At 43.5% G+C, this 19,763-nt stretch overlaps 1 protein-coding gene across 4 annotated transcripts in view; it reads right to left on the reverse strand.

Annotated features, from left to right (window-relative positions):
- Nucleotides 1-6,511: 6,511 nt before the first annotated feature.
- The window catches only part of USP47 (ubiquitin specific peptidase 47), a 1,494,847-nt gene continuing 1,481,595 nt past the window's right edge, over nucleotides 6,512-19,763 (reverse strand). For all 4 annotated transcript variants that reach the window (XM_086955947.1, XM_086955945.1, XM_086955948.1 and 1 more), the window contains one exon: nucleotides 6,512-7,951. In XM_086955947.1, the coding sequence (XP_086812073.1) occupies nucleotides 7,777-7,951 (175 nt within the window). In that variant the 3' untranslated portion in view covers nucleotides 6,512-7,776. The remainder of the gene's footprint in view (nucleotides 7,952-19,763) is intronic.

Here is a 19,763-nt window from a genome sequence, read left to right on the forward strand (position 1 = left end):
TTCTGGGCGAGTGCTTCAGTGTGTACCCTACAGGGTCGACACACATAATGCAGGGAAAAGACTTAAAGAAGATGTGTGGGTTCTACATGGTTTAGTGAAGCAGTGGTGACACTAATGATAAGTGTGTGTGCAGTGATAGCAAGTAAGAAGTTAAAACATAGATACAGTTAGTGAGGATCAAAGATAGGCTGCAGTTGTGGAGCAAGAAGTCGTAAGCGCTGCTAAGCCAGCCTTGGTATATTATGCACACCTGTGCGCTCAGTGGGAGTTCAGTTTCTTCCTTCGGCTGTAGTGGATCAGGTCTTATGAAGAGTACTTACAGTTCCATAGATATTGCATGGTTCGCATTTGCCTGGTTCTGAAGAAGGCAAATATTTTACCAGCTGAGTCCAACAGAGGAATTGGTCTACAGTGCCTTGCCTCGCTCGGGTGATCCTTTTATTGAAGTAGAAGTACCAAAACAAAAAATATCCCACCCTTCTGCCTTACCTCTTTTTCTTGTTTTGGATGAAAATATTCCAACCTAGCATTAGACAAGATTGTGGACCAAGGTCCTTGGAGTTAATCACTGTTTCATTAGAAATACCGTAAACCAAACAAACAACACTGTAGATCAGCCCCAAAGGCAGACCCTCTAACACAGTTTGCAAGTGTTCATCTAATGCAATAGAGGGACAAGAATTCAATCTGATCACATTTCCTTTTGTACAAGTAAATGAAAATGATGTTTGTTGCAGTCTTTCAGATACAGTTCTCTCCTTACAGGATTGACAAAGAAAGTACAGGATTGGGATCAATGCCCCCTTCAAATCTACTGAATATTCAAAAGGTCATACTTGGGATGGATTTACAACAGTGGAATAATAAGTACTCCTTTCTCAAGTTGAAACAACCAGTGTATCTACTAATAGTGTGCCATTTAAAATGTTCAAGTATTGCATTCACTCTACTACAGTAGTGTCATTGTAGCTGTTTTTCAATTTGCGCTCATAGGAATAATAATTGGTGTAGAGTACATTTGTAGACAGTAAGTATGTGCCATGTTAATCTGCAAATTCTATATGTGCCGTGAACTCCACCACGAGGTATTATCTAGTAGATTCTCCTATATCATTGCCACCATTTTTACAAATAACTTTTCCTACCGGGTACTTGTGGGAACATACACATCGGGCAGATGAGATTAAGATGCACAATTCGAATGTCTAATATATTTTCACTGCCATAAATTCCTGGCTTAAGATTTTTTTAAAAACACTAATTTTGGAATTTTGTCGGGCTTCCAGCATGATTACGGCTTCCAGAGGTGACAGGATTGGTACGCCATCAACATACACCGAATGTAGCATCTCGAAAGATAAGCACAGACAAACAAGTCAACAGGTTGCATAGGCATGTTATCGAACGCAAATCATAAGAGGTCATAAGAGGTCAGCCGCGCTATCCGAAGACAAGAGTCCTCTTAGTCGCGTGCGTTGTAGGACATCTGGCATGGTTGTGACCGGGGCTGGTTGTAGTCTGTCTCTATAAACATAGGATCTAAATGGTAGCCAGATCCTTTCTAACTTGTATATCCTGTTCTTAATTAATGCGGTCAAATGATTGATGGCATACATTTGCCTCACCTTGGTCCACCACAATGTGAGGTCCGCAGGAAGAGGGTTCTATTGGGCACGGTAAATCTTTGCGCGTTTTGCTAAAAGGAAGATGAGTTAACTGCCCCTGGGAGTCGTATAGGGATAAACCAAGTTCTCCACAGACCCACCCGATATGAGAACCAACGGGTCCATCTGCAGAGTCACTGAGCAAATCAGGCGGATGTTGGAGCACCTCACTCCAGAACCGCTTCACCACATCTGAAAATATGTGCCTCGATTCCCACAGCGCCTCCAGCAAAAGTCAGAAGCCCCAATCATGGAGTGTATTTGTACTTGGGTGAAGTGCCATCTAGTGAGTATTTCATAGGAGTTAGCTTTGTGTTGTAGACAGATGTACGTTTCTACCACCCGCATCCACAGCAGCTGCCAGACCTCGCCCTGCTAGCCTTTTCTTTAGCAGTTTGTGTGTTTGCCTAGTGAAGGGTTTGATTGAGGCGGAACTCCTCTGCTGTGAACACCTGGAAGAGTTGTCTGCATGTGTTCTATCTAGTGTGGCCCGTCCTGATAAAAATCACTCTGGCTAAAGATTTTATTAGGATCACAGCACCAGCTACGACTACACGCAAAAAGAATTGCTGACCCTCTGCTATGTGACCTCTCAGTGCCAGAATTTCCAGGTCTGAGATTAGTGTAACATCTTCTAGGAAGAGATATGTAACTTGCTAATTTTGTGTAAGTTATATTATATTAGCCTTACTGAAGAAATTGGCATTTATGTTCCTTAAACTTTGGACTAATCCTGCAATATTACAGCGAAACAAATGTCATATTGGGTTAGGAATAGGGACACAGTTTATTTCCTATATATTTTGGTAAGAGTGCAACTGTCACCAAACTCCAATGAAGTGACCCTTGCTCCTTTGTAAGGCACTTCACTTGGGTATGTCATGTTATCCATCTTAGCACCTGTGGATTCGTAAAGTAACAAATCGGTTTGGGTTTCCGAGACATAAACAACATCTGTAAGCTCAGGAGAGAGTGATGTGAAATTGCGGATTTGTGCATCAAATGTAAAGCCACTGTCCTCATCCTGGCCCATGGAATCCCTGTGTAGGGAATGATTTAAAGGAGTGATCTGAGTGAGTAATATCTGGAATAGAATATAACATTTTTACACTAGAAATGGAAGCTTGGTCTCCTGGGTTTATGCTAGAATCCACCTTCCACCCTCACTCAGCCCACTAGACCATCGATTGAGTCAAAATGCATATTGAAAATGTATGAATTTGTACCACAACGTTCTGCAGATCTTCGTGCTGGAGACAGGCTTGCATTTGTCCAGACACTTAGCGCCGATATCGAACCCTCCCCCGCTCACCAGGTTAATAACTACTCAGCACACAAGAAATTAAATAAATCAGACAACACATGATTTGGTGGAAAAACAGTTTGCTGCATGTTTGTTTCATTTAATTCTTAAGTGAAATATGCCAACGTGGTGCGTTAACTTACGGGTGAAACAAGGGCAGGCAGCGGTGAGTAACCTAAAGTGCCCACCCGCCTGATGAGCCAAACAATGCCTTGGCCAACCCATTTGGCGTCACCATTTTTAAATCCCTTACTGCCAGTCCTGGATTGATACATGGATGTGGCATTAAGGGGCTGCCCTCTTAGGAGTGCGCCCTGCTTGCGCTGCTGGCAGCAGGGGCGGCTCTAGGCTCATGGCGGCCCTGGGCAGGGAGCGTAGGTAGGGGGCCCCAAAGAGGGGGTCCGGGCGGGGCGGAGCCTCCCGGACCTCAGGAAGGGGGTCAGGGTGTTTGGAAGTGAAAGGGGGGTTTGGAAGTGGAACAGAGCCGGAGGCCGCCAAATCCCTGCCACTGGGGCCGCCACGCAAATATGTATCCATTATCAGAGGATTATTATATTAAGGATATATATTGGCGTGGCGGCCCCTGGGGTTTGGCGGCCCATGTGCAGGTGCACAGCTTGCATATGCCTAAGGCCGGCCCTGCTGGCAGCTGCAGAAAGTCACCATTAAAAGACTTTCATTTTGACCCAACAATACTTGACTTGGACTTTTGTGGGAATTGGAATTCCATAATTGTACAGTACGATGGTGAAGAGTGCACAAACACACGGGTATTTTGTATTGTGTTGTAGAATTAATGTGTAGGCGTTGTTGCAGAACTGGGGTAAGATGCCAAGAAAAGTAATGGGCAATAAATGTCCCCTTATCAAAGGCCAGGATACCTGTCATCCACCAGCCTTTTCGCGCCACGCTTCTCCGCCCGTATCCCCCGTTCTCTGTTTTGCTTCTGCTCTCAACCCTTGCATTTTTTTTTGTAGTTACTGATCCAACTCTGTGTGTAACAAAAAAAAGCCTATGTAATTTGTAAGGGTGCGCTTGCAATTGTTATGCGCACATGTCTACCAAATGACACAGCTGTAGGCGTCAAAAGATTTTTCTTTTCAACTCTTTAACATAAGACTTGGGCATTTACATTTGCACAGTCATCCTGCAGGCCATATTGTAGGAATATGACAAGGCCCTAACATTTACATAGAACTCAAGAACATTTCTCTTATGTTAGTGATTTTATAAAGTGCAACATATACACCAGATGCCCGGACAATAGAAGAACTAACAAAATGTGCTGCTGCTTGAGAGAGAGAGCCCGAACCTCCTGATGACCAGGTGCCATGGGATTAAACGCATAGTTTTCATCATTGCTGGCTCCAAGGCAGACTTTGAGCATGAAGGGTATGCTTGTGTCTTGCTCTTGCTGAGACCTGTATACTGTAAGCAATTGCAAAGACACTTCTCCATAGGATGCAGACCCATTAATAGTTTGAGGAGGGCGATCACATGGAGCCTAAATTATAAAGCCCTGGTGGAGGCTAGTCATCCTTGGACTTGACTATCCAAACATCATATTGTTGTTAGCATCTCTTCTTAACGATACACACGAGGTAGACGTCAAGTAAAGGGTGAGCTCCGGGTTCTTTTTAAGAAAGCATTTGATTCCTCTTTGTATTGCATTGGTCGTGGATAATACCTGCTGCATGTGCTTTCCTGTGGTTTCTCTTATTGCTGCTCTCCTGTTCAATATGTTCCAGCCTAACATCAAGTACCAAAGCCACTTTTTCCCAGGACAGTGGCACTCCCTGCAGCTTAAAAGTCCCAAATTCAACAGGCCAGATCAATGAAGAGGGAGCTTGGATGATTTATTAGGGCTGATGCTAATATATGCGAGATTAAGATATTTCTTTCTTATTTTCTACACAGTTTCTTCTTTCTTCTTTATTTCTATATCGCTTTAACTGCTGCTCTTCTCTTTGTCGTTATTCCAAAATACTTGACTGTGCCTCTTAAAAGTGTTCAAATCTTATGGATGCATCTCGTTACATATGGTACCCACAATCACTTCAAGTACGTATGTTGTGATCGGTAGTCTCTGTCACCTGCTATACATTCCACCATACAGTTTAAGATTCTTTTTTGTATTTGTATTCATCCATTTACATCCTTTTACGTTAAAATAGCTATAGCTTTACTGTATAGTTGCTATAAAAGCTTATAATATGGTATAGTGTGCAATTAAAAAAAAATCACTCCACTGCAAACAAAAAAGCATGAATAAAAAACATTGCCATTTACAATGCCAGTAGCTCCAACTCCAACAAATGTGAGACCTATTGCAATGTAAATAACAATGCCATTTATTTATAAGTAAAAAAAAAAAAAGGAAATGTCATGAGCAATGCCAATAGCTCTAACTTTTCCAAACGCGAAACCATTGCATTGTAAATGCTTGTTGTTTTTCTTTCAGAGTTGAATTGCCGGCACCTATGCAAAGTTTTTGTTTTCGGGCTCTCAAGAGAACTTTTAAAACTTAGGTCTCAGAGTGGAAATCTTCTAATAATCTCTCAACACCACACCTGGTGGGCATGAGTTTCTTTCCTCAGGAGTCACATGGCTCTCAATCTTCCTGTCAGGTCTACCCCCAAATATCTAAAGTGATCAGGTGCTCATTGGACAAATAGATTCTTTGGATTTGAAATCAGCATAACCCTCCCCTGGCGCCTCATTTGGCACTATTTGTTGGCTTTATATGTGGCTTCCACTGTCCCAAAGGTTCTGATCCCCTCCCTTAAAATAAAGAACACTTACCTGCCAGCTGCCGCCTCTCATTCGTTCTCTTCCTGGCTTCTGTTCGAATACAAAGCAGGATATGCTCCCCTAAGTCAATCACAACTCTGCAATGTAGTGTTGCGATAGGTCTGAGCGCCGTGGTTCAGCACTCAGATGGGGAATGGGAGCCTGGGCACGTTCTCCACCCAGGTTGTAATGCAGCCTGGGTGAATAACATGCAAAGTGCGCATTCATGCGCACTTATGAGGGTGCAACAACTCTTCCCCCATACGCATCCTTGCCCGCTCCACAAAACTGCCCCAGCACAGAAAAATAGAATGATAATAACAGTGCTTTATCATTTTATTTTTCCTTTTTTGCCACACTGAAAGGCAGTGGGGCGCTGCTCCCCTGCCTTAGTGGAGGAGCTGCTTAGTGGACAAGAGCGCACCCCTGAACTGATCTGCCAGACAGTCTTGCACATTTGTAAAGCAAACAGAACTGCATAAAAAACCTACAGGGCAATAAATTATAATAATACAAAGCTTATAGATTTAAAAAGCAGGGTGAGAGAGATAATGTCAATTATGTCTATTAACGGAGATCAAATAAAAATCTTATCGTGTTCATTGGCATCTTGGTTCTAATGAAAACATTCACAGATCCAGCGATAAAGACAAGTGTTGAAAGTAATAGGGTAGGGTTGCGATAAAACATAATTCAAAACAAACGTGCATTTAGATCCAAGGTTCACACGTTTTTCAAGATGAAAATAATCACATAATGAACAAATGTTTTATTGGCATGTTCATTGTTGTAAACAGCATCTGGCATGAAAAAAAATACCAAAAATCTTTTATTGATCGTTATAAATTAGATGGTTTCCAAAAATTATGCAGAATTATGTTCAATAGATCATTTTATAGCAAAGTGGAAACAAATAGGGTGGTTTCCAATAGTCTTATTGATTAAATTCACTGGATCAATTAATGAACAAATCGAACCTGACCAACCAGCAACATCATATTACTTGGTATTAAAAATCGCTCAAAAGAATTAACTGCATATACCCAAGAATTAACTATACCAAATGTTTAAAACTGTCTCGCCGAAGGCAATAACATTATCCAAACTTAAAATATAGTTTTTTTCAAAACGAAATGTACACAAATAAGCAGCTGAACCATGACAATTTCGATGATGGAAAATAGAACTCAAAAGTACCAGCCTAATCAAACGGAGGAAATGAAAACGTAAATGTGCAACTATACTCAAAATTTACACAATTTCTGATATGTTTAAAGAAATACCGTGGGAAAAGTAAGCTGCAGTTAGAATAGTTTAAAAGGGCAATTTTCCTTTCACATGTATAAAGGTGCGTAAAATTACTCTGCCATATTTGCTAACAATTTAACATAATCATCCATGTACACAATACTTCAGAAAAATCTGCAAAATGAGCCACCAAAGCCTGAGAGGTGAAACAACCTTTCTGAATAATTAATTTAAAACCGGATGTAATAATACGCATTTTCTTATTATTTTTGTATATTTTGCTTTCTTCTTGGGTTCTGATGAGCCTTTTTTGTAATCATCCCCGGTTTGTTGCTTTATTCACAAAGCCAATACATGTCTTCAAAATTGATCATGAGGTTATGTGTGTATCAGTGAAACAAACAAGGATTTCTCACCTTCACGCAGCATTTACTATTGATAGGAGCATATCCTTTTTGAGACTAGCTTGCAAAGCTACTATGTGCATATCTGTCCACCTCTTAACTCCTCGTCGTTCATTGTCTATTTATTCTTAATTGCGAATCCCTTTAAGCTTTACAGTACATGTGACTATAGTGCACAACATGATTCCAAGTCAAGCAGTGACTCCACTGGTCGCTGAATGTTTGATTGGTAAACTGCGCGCCAATCAGTGCTGGTGTTTCAGCTTCACACCTAATAAGTGTCCTGCATTAAGGGTCACTACACACAGTAGTAGTAAACCTCTTTAATTTAAAATTTAAAAATCCCTTGAAAATGCTACAAGTGATGTCAGTCTTGAGACAAATCCTTATTTGGTGCTCCATCCAGGTATATTTTGAGTGCTTTTTCTTTACGAGGGGAGTATGTGACTCGGTGTGCAGTTTTCTGGAGACGACTCCCTTCCTTTTTCACAAGTTCATTTCTTTGCTCATCTGTAAGTTCTATTAATTCTTCTGTTTTGTCCCTGTAAGAATAAAGGTGAATATGTGAGTAATGCTATGTAAAACCATCTGACATTTGTTGATACACACTATGAAGATTAAGCAGAGGAGATACCATTAAACATGCCTGTATAGACGTACAGGGATACCGAATAATTATGCAGGGCAAACAGTTTCAGCTCAATTAACAAGGAAGTCACCGCCGAATTGCAAATGTACTTGAGGCTACTCAGGTTTGCGCAGAGGCTATTTTATAGAGTCATCTTAATGTACTTTTGAATTTTTTTTTATAATCATGAATGCATTACAGAATAACTTTTTACACATCTGCATTTACTCAATAATGCTGCTCTAGACAGGGGAACCCATGCACGACCCACCAGGACAGCCAAGGGAATTGACAAACAAGTAACTTTTCTTTGGTAATGCTCTTTCTGACGAATAATCTAAATGCAGATTCCCACATTTTTTGTTCTCGCCTACGGTGCAGCGCATGCGCTGCATCGCCTTGGCCAGAACTATTGTCGTTGCTTTTCTATCCGGCTTCTCTGGAAGCGGGGTTGGTGTCCGCCCTGTCAGCATTAGGCCCCGCCCACTCTGACTGCAAATTTTGTGAGCCTTGCTCGGGCATTTCATGAAGCATTCTCGGCGTTTGTTGTGTTCGCCCTATTCATTAGGCCCTGCCCACCTTGCTCACGCGCTGCACCGCAGGCATGGGCCGCCGTCAAGCACAATCCCGAGTGGAGCGTCGGCAAACTCTCCTTGTTCTCTCTGGCCCCTTAAAGGCGTAGTGCTGCTGGCAGAGGCAGCACTCAGGGGTGAGCTCAGCTGCTGCTTGTTTAAGTATCCTGTTTGAGAAGGGGCCGCTTGCCTTCAATTATTTTTTTAAGTTCATCATGTCTGCAGATGCTGAGTTGACCACGGGCGTGCTAAGGCACGTGGAGGAGCTTGTGAAGTTGTTCCCTGGCTTGCAGCTGTGTGTTGTAGTGAAAGCACTCGCTGTTTCACGACTCCTCGAGAACTGGCTTCGTACGCGCCATCTGGGTACCAGGAAGCTGTTGAAGTAGCAGTGTCTTCATCTCAGGGGCCGGGTTCTGCTGAGAAAGCGGAAAGCATGCTCAAAAAATGTAATGTAATGTAATGCGTTTTTATATAGCGCTGCTATCGCCCTACGGGCATCCTGGCGCTCAGACAAAGATGTAACAGCTATAACTGCGGCTCAAGGTTGATAACAGATAGGCTAGCTCCTAGGAAACAGTAAGGTCTTCAAGCCCAGCAGGCAGTCGGCTACCCTAAGATTCTGTGGCAGCCCGTTCCATAGTTGTCCAGCTGCCACACTAAAGGCCCTGCCACCCATTCTGGACCGTTTAAATCTGGGAACCAAAATTAGGCCGGTGTTTGCAGACCGTAGATGTCTAGGGGGCTCATACCAATTAAATTTATTCTGCAGAGGTAGTGATCAATGTCCATGAACCGCCCTAAAACGATGCATAGTGACTTAAAGCTAATTCGTTCTTTTATTGGTAACCAATGGAGATCCCTCAGTGCCAAAGTTGTGGGGGAGCTCCATGGTCTATTCAAAGCCACCTTAGCTGCTGCCGACTGCACCCTTTGCAGCCCTTGAATAATATACTGAGGTGCCCCCAAATACAGGGAATTGCAATAATCCAACCTGCTTAACATTATACTCCTCACTACCATGGCTCGAGAGTCATCTGGTAGTAACAGGAGGGTCTTTCGCAGCATACGGATTAGCGCAAAGCCGACTTGAATGGTTTTATTAGCCTGCGACACCATTTGAAGATTAGCCCATTTGCACTCCGAAGTTTCGTACGGTATTAGCCGGGCTTAGAGGGTCTTTCTCTGGAGTGAGCCTGAACTCAGTCGTAGGGTACTTTGGAATTTTTGCAGCTGAACAGTACATCTCCTCCATTTTCCCCCGTTTAGTTGAAGTGAGTTAGCCCTAAGCCAGCTGGCCGTTTTCTTCATGCACTCCTGGAAAGCTTCTAGCGATGTCTCCTGCTTGCCCTCTAGAGAAAAAAATCAGTTGAGTATCATCCGCGTAATATATGACGCTGATACCAAAAGACTTAATGATGGACAGCAAGGGTTTCAAATACACGTTAAATAGAATGAGACTAACTGATGATCCCTGTGGGACTCCATAATGGACGGGGGAAACTTCTGATGAAAACTGTCCTAGAGTCACCGTCTGTTGGCGTTCCAGGAGGTAGGATTGCAACCATTCACAAGCTCTTCCTCTCACTCCGTTGTTCCACAGTCTTTGCAGCAGCACGGTATGACTCACAGTATCGACAGCCGGTGACATGTCTAGAAGGACGAGAATCGACGCGTCCCCTCTGTCGACGCACAGTCGAAGATTGTCCATCACTGTGGTCAATTCCGTTTCAGTACCATGCGCTGGTCGAAAACCAAACTGGAATGCGTCCAACAGCTGGTTATCCTCAAGATGTTTTGATAGGGTTCTGCTAACTGTCTTTTCCAGAATCTTTATTGGAAAGGGGAGGAGAGAAATTTGCCTAAAACTGTCTGGTAGTGTGGAGTCAAGCGATGGTTTTTTTAGCAGCGGAAAAACCGTTGCTTGCTTCCACACAGCTGGAATCACTCCTTCTTCCAGAGACTGATTGCAAATTTTATGAAGCTGTGGAAACAGAATTTTTCCAAATGGTTTCCAAATTCTGTGGGGAACAGGGTCTAACGGGGAGCCTGAGGTAATGCTATGAGCCCTGCTAGCAAAAGAATCCTCTGTAATTTTTTTCCTCCGTAAATAATTGAAAGGAAGTTAGCAAAGAGTTGAAGCTTAGCTCAATTCTTGGCTCACCCAATTCAGTATCTATGGGCTGGGTGTTATGGGAGACTAAGTTCCCAACAATGCTATTAATCTTTTCCTGAAAATAACATGCAATATCATCACAAAGCTGTTGTGAGGCGGTTATCTTATTACATTGACTAGGGGGCAGAGTGACATCCTTAAAAATCTTAAAAAGAGTTTTTGTACTATTCGTAGAGTTCAGGATTGTGGTAGCATAGAAGTTGGTTTTTGCTTTAGCAATGGCTGTTTTATAATTAATTTGGAGTAACTTAAAATGTTTTTTGTCTGAATCTTCATACTGTCTTCTCTAATTCCTTTCTGCCCTTCAGCGAAGGAGACAGAGTTCCTTTATGTCTGCATTAAACCAGGGGGATGAGAGCTTTTCCTTATTTTTAATTTTACCCTTTGCTAGTAGGCGGTCTAGATTCCTAACCATGAAGCTGCAGTACTTTTGATAGCTCTCCTCCACCGACTCAATGGAGGTCGAATGGTCATGCTCTTCGACCATAGCTTGCACCATATTATTGTCCTATCTGGGCCACTTCCTATCTAGTCTATATGTGTTCGCAGCCCTTTCTCCTTCCTGTTGAGCACCTACACTAGTAGTAAAAAGGACCAGGTAATGATCAGTTCATGTTTGGGGCAAGATGTCTTGTATTGATGTTCCAGCCTCATTGGCAAATACTAAGTCTAATATATGCCCCCTTGATGGGTGCTCTGATGTACCAACTGTTGCATATTCAAATTCGCACAGGTCTGTTGTAAGTCTCTCTGGTGTTTCCCCAAATTCCCATTCTCCCAGAGATTAAAGTCCCCCAGTATAATTGATCTAGCATGAGTCAGGGCAAGATTTGTAATAGTCTCATAAAAATTCTGATAGTGTGTAGCTTGTCCCGGAGGCCTATAACACACTACTCCTGAGAATAAATTTCCCTTAGTTACCTGTATTGTGAATCCCAAAAGTTCGATTCCTCTAATTTCATCTAGAGCTAAGGGAATGCAATTCCATTTCTCCTTGAAGATCATCCCCACACCTTCACCGCTGCACGTCACTCTGGGGTTATGTAATGATTTATAACCAGGTGGACACGCCAGGCCTAGTTCAAATGAGGAATTAACATTGGTCCAAGTTTCTGTTTAAAAAATCATGTCGGGATCTAAATCTCGACATATGCCGCGCGCCTGCAATAGCCGTTTTAAATAGGCCGTCTAGTGTAGCTCGTCAGCAACTAGACTGTCAACCAAGATGGCTGCCCAAACTACCCTCTCTATGGCCCTGAGATCAAAGGTGATAGTCTCCAAAGCAGCGTGTGGTTTTAGATTTTTTATCGTGCAAGTAAGTGCCATTATTTACAATAAAAACATAATCCCCTTAATACAATTTTATTTAAAAGTATAGCTAGCGCGAACCCTGCGCTATTCACAGCGGGACTATTTAATGCTTTGTCGGTCCAACAGCAGCAAAAAATGCTTCCGTCCTCACACTTAACAGCGCAAGTATTCCGTACCTTCTTCATCACACAAACATGTGTATTTTAAAGGATTATCCGATTTCAAGCATGAACTTGGCTTGTGTTGTCGCAGGGACTCTGCTCCTACACAGAACTGTGCACAGAGACCCAGGACCACAGTGAATTGAGGTGTACCAAAAAACTCACCTTAGTGCCTAGACACCCTAACCAGTTAGCATCAGTGTCACATTAGCTCTTCGTCCTATAGCACAGGAACCAATGATTAGACAACCCAGAACATGCGACTTAGCTTCTACTCAGGAATGGCGGGAAGCAAGAACACTCTTTCGTTATACCCTCATACCAGTCCACAACAGGAGTAATAAAGAGACACAGAAAGGTTAAAATATTTATTTTGACGACATGCTCTAAGATGCAGCATCTTTGCTAACATAAGCAGACATATGATTAGAAATAATATGATCAGCATTGTTACAATTCCATAAAACACAAAAGGAGAAATCATATTACAATGATGGTGAAAATAGGTATTATAGCGCCTTGTAAATCACACTGCCTAGCTAGGAAATATGTTTTATTAAATATAGAAGGTCTATTAGGCTTGTTTGGGTGACCCCATACCTCTAAGATTAGCAGGGATGAATAACATCAGGATCTGCAAAAGCTCTCTCTCTGGAAACTGAAATTCTTCCAAGTGCCTGAAATCATGGCTACAGTGTGATATTAAAGGCGCCAGAATCACGTTGGCCTGCAGCTGCATATATGTTATGGCCAGAACGTGAGGTGATCAGCTACCTTGTATGATAACCTTGGAGGCTTTAACACTCAGTGTGCAGACTAGATTCACAATGTAAGTCTAGGGATGCTGAAAACAAGCCAATCTCATGTGAAGCATTTCAAGCAGCCCAACTAACAACAGTTACATGCAGTGAGCGTGCAAAAGCAGCAAAAAGGAAAAAATGGCGTTTAAACTTCTAATAAGCCAATGCCAACTTAACAGTGTAAATAACAAGGCCCAGCCCACATTACAGTGTGCTCGCATGTGAGACGATGAGACGAGAGGCAAGCCTCTTAATCATGTCTGATATGGTCATTTTCTTCTTTGTTTTATAAAGCCATAATGATGTGCTTGTGCACTTGAAAATGTCTTGGGTTGCTCTGACATCTACGCACATCCCAGCAGCTAAATTAGGGATTCCATGCCAGCTGAGTCAGGCATCCTTCGGAACGGCTGGGGAATAGGTTTTTATCCCCCCTTGCTTGCCGTGGCTTATCTCGCGCCATAATCACGTTGGCTTGCAGCCGCATATATGTTATGGCTAGAACGTGAGCCGATCAGCTCGAACAACAGCTACCTTGTTATGATAACCTTGGAGGCTTTAGCACTCAGTGTGCAGACTAGAGTCACAATGTAAGTCTAGGGATGCTGAAGACAAGCCAGTCTCATGTGAAGCATTTCAAGCAGCCTAACTTACAACAACAGTTGTATGCAGTGTTGTGTGCAAAAGCATCAAAAAGGAAAAAATGGCGTTTAAACTTCTAATAAGCCTATGCTAACTTAACAGTGTGAATAACAAGGCCCAGCCCACACTACACCCTCCCTTGATAGGAGAACAGACAATTGCGCAGGCAATTTTTAGAACGCAGAGTTCAAGTTCGAATAAGATAGAACCAAGTTCAAAAGTTCGCCAAAGTGGATAATTGGGAGTAAAATCCGAATTAGTAACCAAAAATCGTTTTGTAAAAACCAACAGGGATGTACATTTGTCAAAACACATGAAACTTGTAGAGTAAATAAAAGTTCAAAATTGAGGGGCAAACAGGCCATCATACCAATACGTGTCTATGGGCCCGATGTAGGTAATTCTAATTTACCACTTCTAAAATACCGAATCATACCGATTCAGTATTTAAGAAGTGGTAAATTAGAAGGGGTGAAATGTAGGTATTTCAGATTCGGTAAATATCGAATCGTTAAGATTCGGTATTTACCGATTCTGTAAATACCGAATCGGTAAAGCCCATTCATTCCTATGGGCATTGCAGCCCATAGGAATCAATGGTCATTACCGAATCGGTATTTACCGATTCGGTAAATACTGATTTTTGCAAGGGTGCAGGGGGTGTCACTTTGACACCATCTAGCACCCCGAATTCAGGCATGTGTGCCATGTGGCACACAGACATGCCCTAAGGGCATGTCTGTCTCTCACATGGCACAGGTGTGCATGCACACATATGCATGCACACCTGGATTCAGTATTTTACCACCCAATTGGATTGGGTGGTAAAATACCGATTCTGTGAGGCCCGTGGGACTCAGAAGAGTCCCACCTACATTAGGAAGTTACCGAATCGGTATAAATACCGATTCAGTATTTTACTGATTCGGTAAATTTACCGAATCGGTAAAATAGGTCACCTACATCAGGAATGTCCGTTTACCAGTCGGGGTCGGTAAATGGACACCTACATCTAGCCCTTAGAAGCTTAAAAGAGGAGCAACTTAAATCCAACAGCGTATAGGCACAGTACGTTGCAACCGCCTCCAACAGGAAGTCGTTGATTTCATCAGTGAACATTTCAGCCATCCAATTCAGCAATGGAAAAGAACACACATGTTCCTCAACAGCTGGAGCCTCTAGAACCAGGACAACTCGGGTGTCGTTCGAGATAACTGCGTGCCAGAAAGTCATGGGCTGCAGTCCATATGTTCTAATTGCCCAGGACCCCATGAGCCGCTGCGCAGGCCATAATCCCGACTACAGAGCAATCTAATTCATGAGAAACTAAGGGACTCATTAGTAGATCATAATCCGGGTTAGGAGACACCGTGTTGCAGAGTCACATATCCAGAGCCCATTCAAATCTGCAAAGCAGACAGTGGAAAACTGGCTGCACGCATGTAAGATACGAAAACCGGAAAGATAAACCATACACTCAGTCGACAGAGGTAGCGATCCATAGTATTCAAGATCCGGTTACGAAGCAGGAGCAGCCGGGGCAGACAGTCGTGGGGCACAGAATGTGCTACCATTTTGCAGTGAGCAAATTAACAGCAGTACGCCGGCAGCTAAGGCGAGAATTAACAGGAAACCACCATAGGCGCTGGAAACAATAGAATGAAAAATGCCAGTAATATACCAAATATAGTCTCGAAGCAGTGACAAGGTCAGAACTTACTACTTTAAAAATGTGTGCCAAGCCTTCAGTCGAAGAGGCATTAAAGATTGTGTGAATCAAACGCCCCAAAAAGCAGGGGAAGATCTGTGTTTAATAAAGCGTGTGCCTCAGTACGAGTATTAGCCTCGTGAAGAACAAATGTTTCACGGGCAGATGTAAGGGTGACTTCCTTTTGAGACAAAAGCGCTCTTATTTGACTCATCTTGTTGAACTCTGCTATCAAGGTCGGAATAGAAGGCCAGATGGATACATTGAGCTTCCCATGTGGAGGAGGAACCAGTACATTCTTACAGCAGACTACACATTGGGAAACAGTCACACTGTACGGGATTCCTGCCAGCATACCACAGCAATTTTCATTCATTAATAATAAATAACTACCGTTTGGTAATAACGTGAAAGAAGGTGTAATAGCCGGAGCGGGTGCACCTTTTAAAAAATCAGACCAAATTCGGAGCTTACTGGTTGCAAGATCTGTACAATTGTATATTCCTACAGACCAATGAGTGATCGGGTGTGGATATGCAATCTTCACCTTTTAAATAAACTTCTTTTCCCTCCCTCAGACACCTATAGGTGAACGGGAGAGACCAAACTTCATGGAGATATGCACTAATTAATGGTTCATATCTACCTATGGCATAGTCAGTCAGTCAGTCAAAAAGTCTATATTGCGAATATTTCATCATAAAAGACATACTATCCAATTCATAATTTATACAATTAATCTAGATTATACAACAAAAAATTAATTATCCATAGTATGTTAAAGTGCCGACATATGATAAATAGCAAAGCTAAAACCAGTTTTAAAACGATATTAAATATACAATTTAGCAAAAGACTTGACGGCTAGATAGAAACAATTAAAACAAGTGGGACCATCCTCAGCTAATCCTTAAAACCTTGAAGAATAGCCGCTATCTCAGTAATCACCAGCATTATCCTGTGGACCAAGTGATTAAGAACTAATCTTCCGGATCCAAAGTATCCAGGCCCAGCTGATAAATTTAGCTACACCTTTAACCACAAGTTTTGAGGTATCAGTTTTCAGAATTCTACTCGCTACCAGCGCGGATCTTGTTCCCATTATCAGATATACAGGTCGTAGCCACAGCCGTCTAGGTTGTAGATACTCCGGCCAAACAAAAAGAAAATGATCAACTGTTTCAGTCTGATCCACACAAAAAGGACATTTTCCACTGCCAGATGTATTCCAACATTTCGTTAACCCTCGCAACGGTAGGGAGCCTACTCTAAACTGGTGGTACAATTTACGATCCTGTGACTTCGTTATTGTATCCCAGTATTCTTCAAGGAAGGGATCATCCTTGATAACAAGGAATGTTGCAGTCACAGAGCTGCCAATCAAGGAAGTGTGTCTCTTAGCTATGATCCTATTCCAATATGCATCCCTAAAGAGCTTTTTCGAGGGAAAAACAGCTGTATCAGGGTTAGTCCATAGCTCCCCCATCCCCATATCTGTCAGAATAGTTTTGATTTCAGACAGCCAGGTAATCCTATGTGAGCCCCCTAGCCCTTTAACTTCTAGTAGGGCCTTGGCATATAGGGACAATTCCGGTGTAGTCCACAGACGTCGCCAAAACGCCAGTGGTCTATACCGCGCCATGTCCTCAACAGGCTGAAAACCTAAGTCGTATAATAAGGGTATACGTGGGGATGATTGTGGTAACCCTACAGCACACCTAAAAAATTTGTTTTGTGCGACCTTTAAGGTGTCCAGGTTACTAAAGCCCCACAATTCTGCTCCGTACATTACGGCTGGGAGAATTTTAGAGCCGTAAATTTTGACCAGTGGAGCCATCGGTTTAGTTAAAGAATACCTGTGTTCTTCAAGCAAGGCACCACCTAATTGGGCATGTTTTAGGGTAAGTAGGTCTATCTGGGGCTTCCAGCTTAGGATATCACTGAAGGTGACCCCCAGATAGGTAAAGATAGGTGTCTGTTCCAAGATGGCTCCTCCCATGTGGACCCTTGTTTTAACTGGTCTTGAGCCACGAAGAACCATAAACTTGGTCTTCCCCACGTTGACCTCCAGCTCATGTTCGCGGCAAAACAACTCAAAACTAGACAGTGCTAACTGTAACCCCGGTCTCGTCTTAGAAATTAAAAGAGTGTCGTCCGCGAACATGAGCAAGGGGACTTTCATGCCAGCTATGGTGGGTGCATCTGTCGGGTAATTAGAAAAATAATTTATAACCCCAATAATGAACAAAGAAAACAGGGTGGGGGCCAATACACACCCTTCTCTAACCCCTTTGGACACCTCAAATCTTGCTGTCACCTCCCCTGGTTTGCCCCAGCGAACCTGGGCATAGGTGTGTTCATGAATGTTGACGAAGAACCTCACCAGTTCTTTAGGCATACCTATCTCCAGGAGAACTTCCCATAATTTGGCCCTTGGCACAAGATCGATCACGGACCGTAGGTCCACGAAGGCTGCAAAAAGCATACCACCCCCAAGGAATACTTCCTTCCAATACAAGAGCACAAACCTGAAAGCTTGATCAAGGGTCCCAATATGCATCCGAAACCCACCTGTAGAGGTGTTAGGATATTGGCTTCGGTCATCCAGCACTGGATACGTCCCAATACTAGACGGGCTATGATTTTTTGAACTGCGTCTATAAGACTAATCGGCCGATAGTTGGCCAGGACAGAGCGATCACCTTTCTTGTAGATCGGCACTATCTCTGCCCGAACCAAGAATCGGGAACCGATGCTCCACTAGCAAGGGCGTTGGCTAGAATAATTATATACGGGACCAACAGGTCTTGCTCTTGCTTAAACAAATCAGCGGGGATGCAGTCAGGTCCCGGGGCTTTGCCACTCGGGATTGATTTCAAAACAGACTTCACCTCACTGGGGACAAATATAAGGGGTTCTTCACAATTAAGGGTCGGTATTACTGCTATAGGCCTAACCCTAGTCTTAAACTGATTTTCAAAATAACTTACCCACTGCTGGGGCTCAACATGGGTAGTGGGGTTCATGTCCTGTGGGCAGTTACCCCATTTAAGGAGGTGCCAGAAATGGGTCATATTCCTGCCCTCACAAGCCTCAAATAGCTCCCTCTACCGATCTTCATCCCAGTTTTTCTTTGCTTTTATTTGGGCAGATTTATATAAGGCCCTTCAGCTTTGGATGGCATCTGGTAATCTGGATTTACTATAAGCAGTGCTTTTTGGGCCTGTCTACAGCTTTTATCATACCAGGAACCTTGTCTCTGCACTTTGTTTTTGTCGGAATTTGGTATGCTTTTAATACAGAGAATTTTAAGCACCAGAAATATTTCACTATGGATACTCGGGATTCTATCCTTAATCTCCTCTTCGGACTCGCAGCACAAGTTACTACTTGTGTAACGATATATCTGTAAGAGACATTAGTGATAAATTCCTTACCTTAGTATATCCCCAGGCGTCAGACTGGATCCGGAAAGTTTTGCGTAGCAGTACCCTTGCGCGTCGGTAGGCGTCGTCTGCGGCTCCGCGTCCGTCGTCGGCGCCGTAATGACGTCGTCGGAGTACTTAAGACGCCGCCTCCGCGTGCTGACGTCAGTTCTTAGCTACAGCTTTTCCGCGCCAGAAGCGCAGAGCCATGACAAAAACCGACACTGGTGCCAAGAAACTAGGGCCCTGAAAGGGGGTGACCTTAACCCTAGATATCGGTTCGCAGAACGGGGAGGATGGGTGGGTCGGTAAGGAACAAGTAGTAACCTGTGCATCTGAAAGAGACACGTTAGTGATAGATTCCTTACCTTAGAATAGATACCCCAGCAATACCATCCCCGTGGTGGTGGGTCTGCGAACCAATATTCACACCAGAAAGTCCTGGAGAACGGAACGGCCGAAGTAGCCGTCCCTCCGGACTTGACTGTCCAGGCAGTAGTGCCTTGCAAACGTGTGCAACGAGGCCCACGTAGCTGCCTGGCAAATGTCCTGCAAGGGCACACCACGGCCCAAGGCAGTTGTAGTGGCCGTGGCTCGAGTGGAATGAGCCCTCAGCCCAACAGGGGGTTCCTTCTTAGCCAAGGAGTAACACGCCTGGATGCACATGATAATCCATCGAGAAATGGTCCTCTTGTGCACCGCTTTCCCTTTCTTAGCGCACGCGTACCCAACAAAGAGTTGATCATCCACCCGGAACTGGCGTGTGCGATCCAGATAGAACGAGAGCGCACGTTTTGGGTCCAGACGGTGGAGCCTCTCCTTCTCTCTCGAGGGGTGCGGAGGCGGAAAGAAGGTGGGCAATGTGATGGACTGCCCGATGTGGAAGGCCGTGACCACCTTAGGCAAGAAGGAGGGCCTAGTCCTCAAAACAACC

This window comes from Lissotriton vulgaris, chromosome 2_1 (assembly GCF_964263255.1).
Source record: "Lissotriton vulgaris chromosome 2_1, aLisVul1.2, whole genome shotgun sequence".
NCBI lineage: Eukaryota > Metazoa > Chordata > Amphibia > Caudata > Salamandridae > Lissotriton > Lissotriton vulgaris.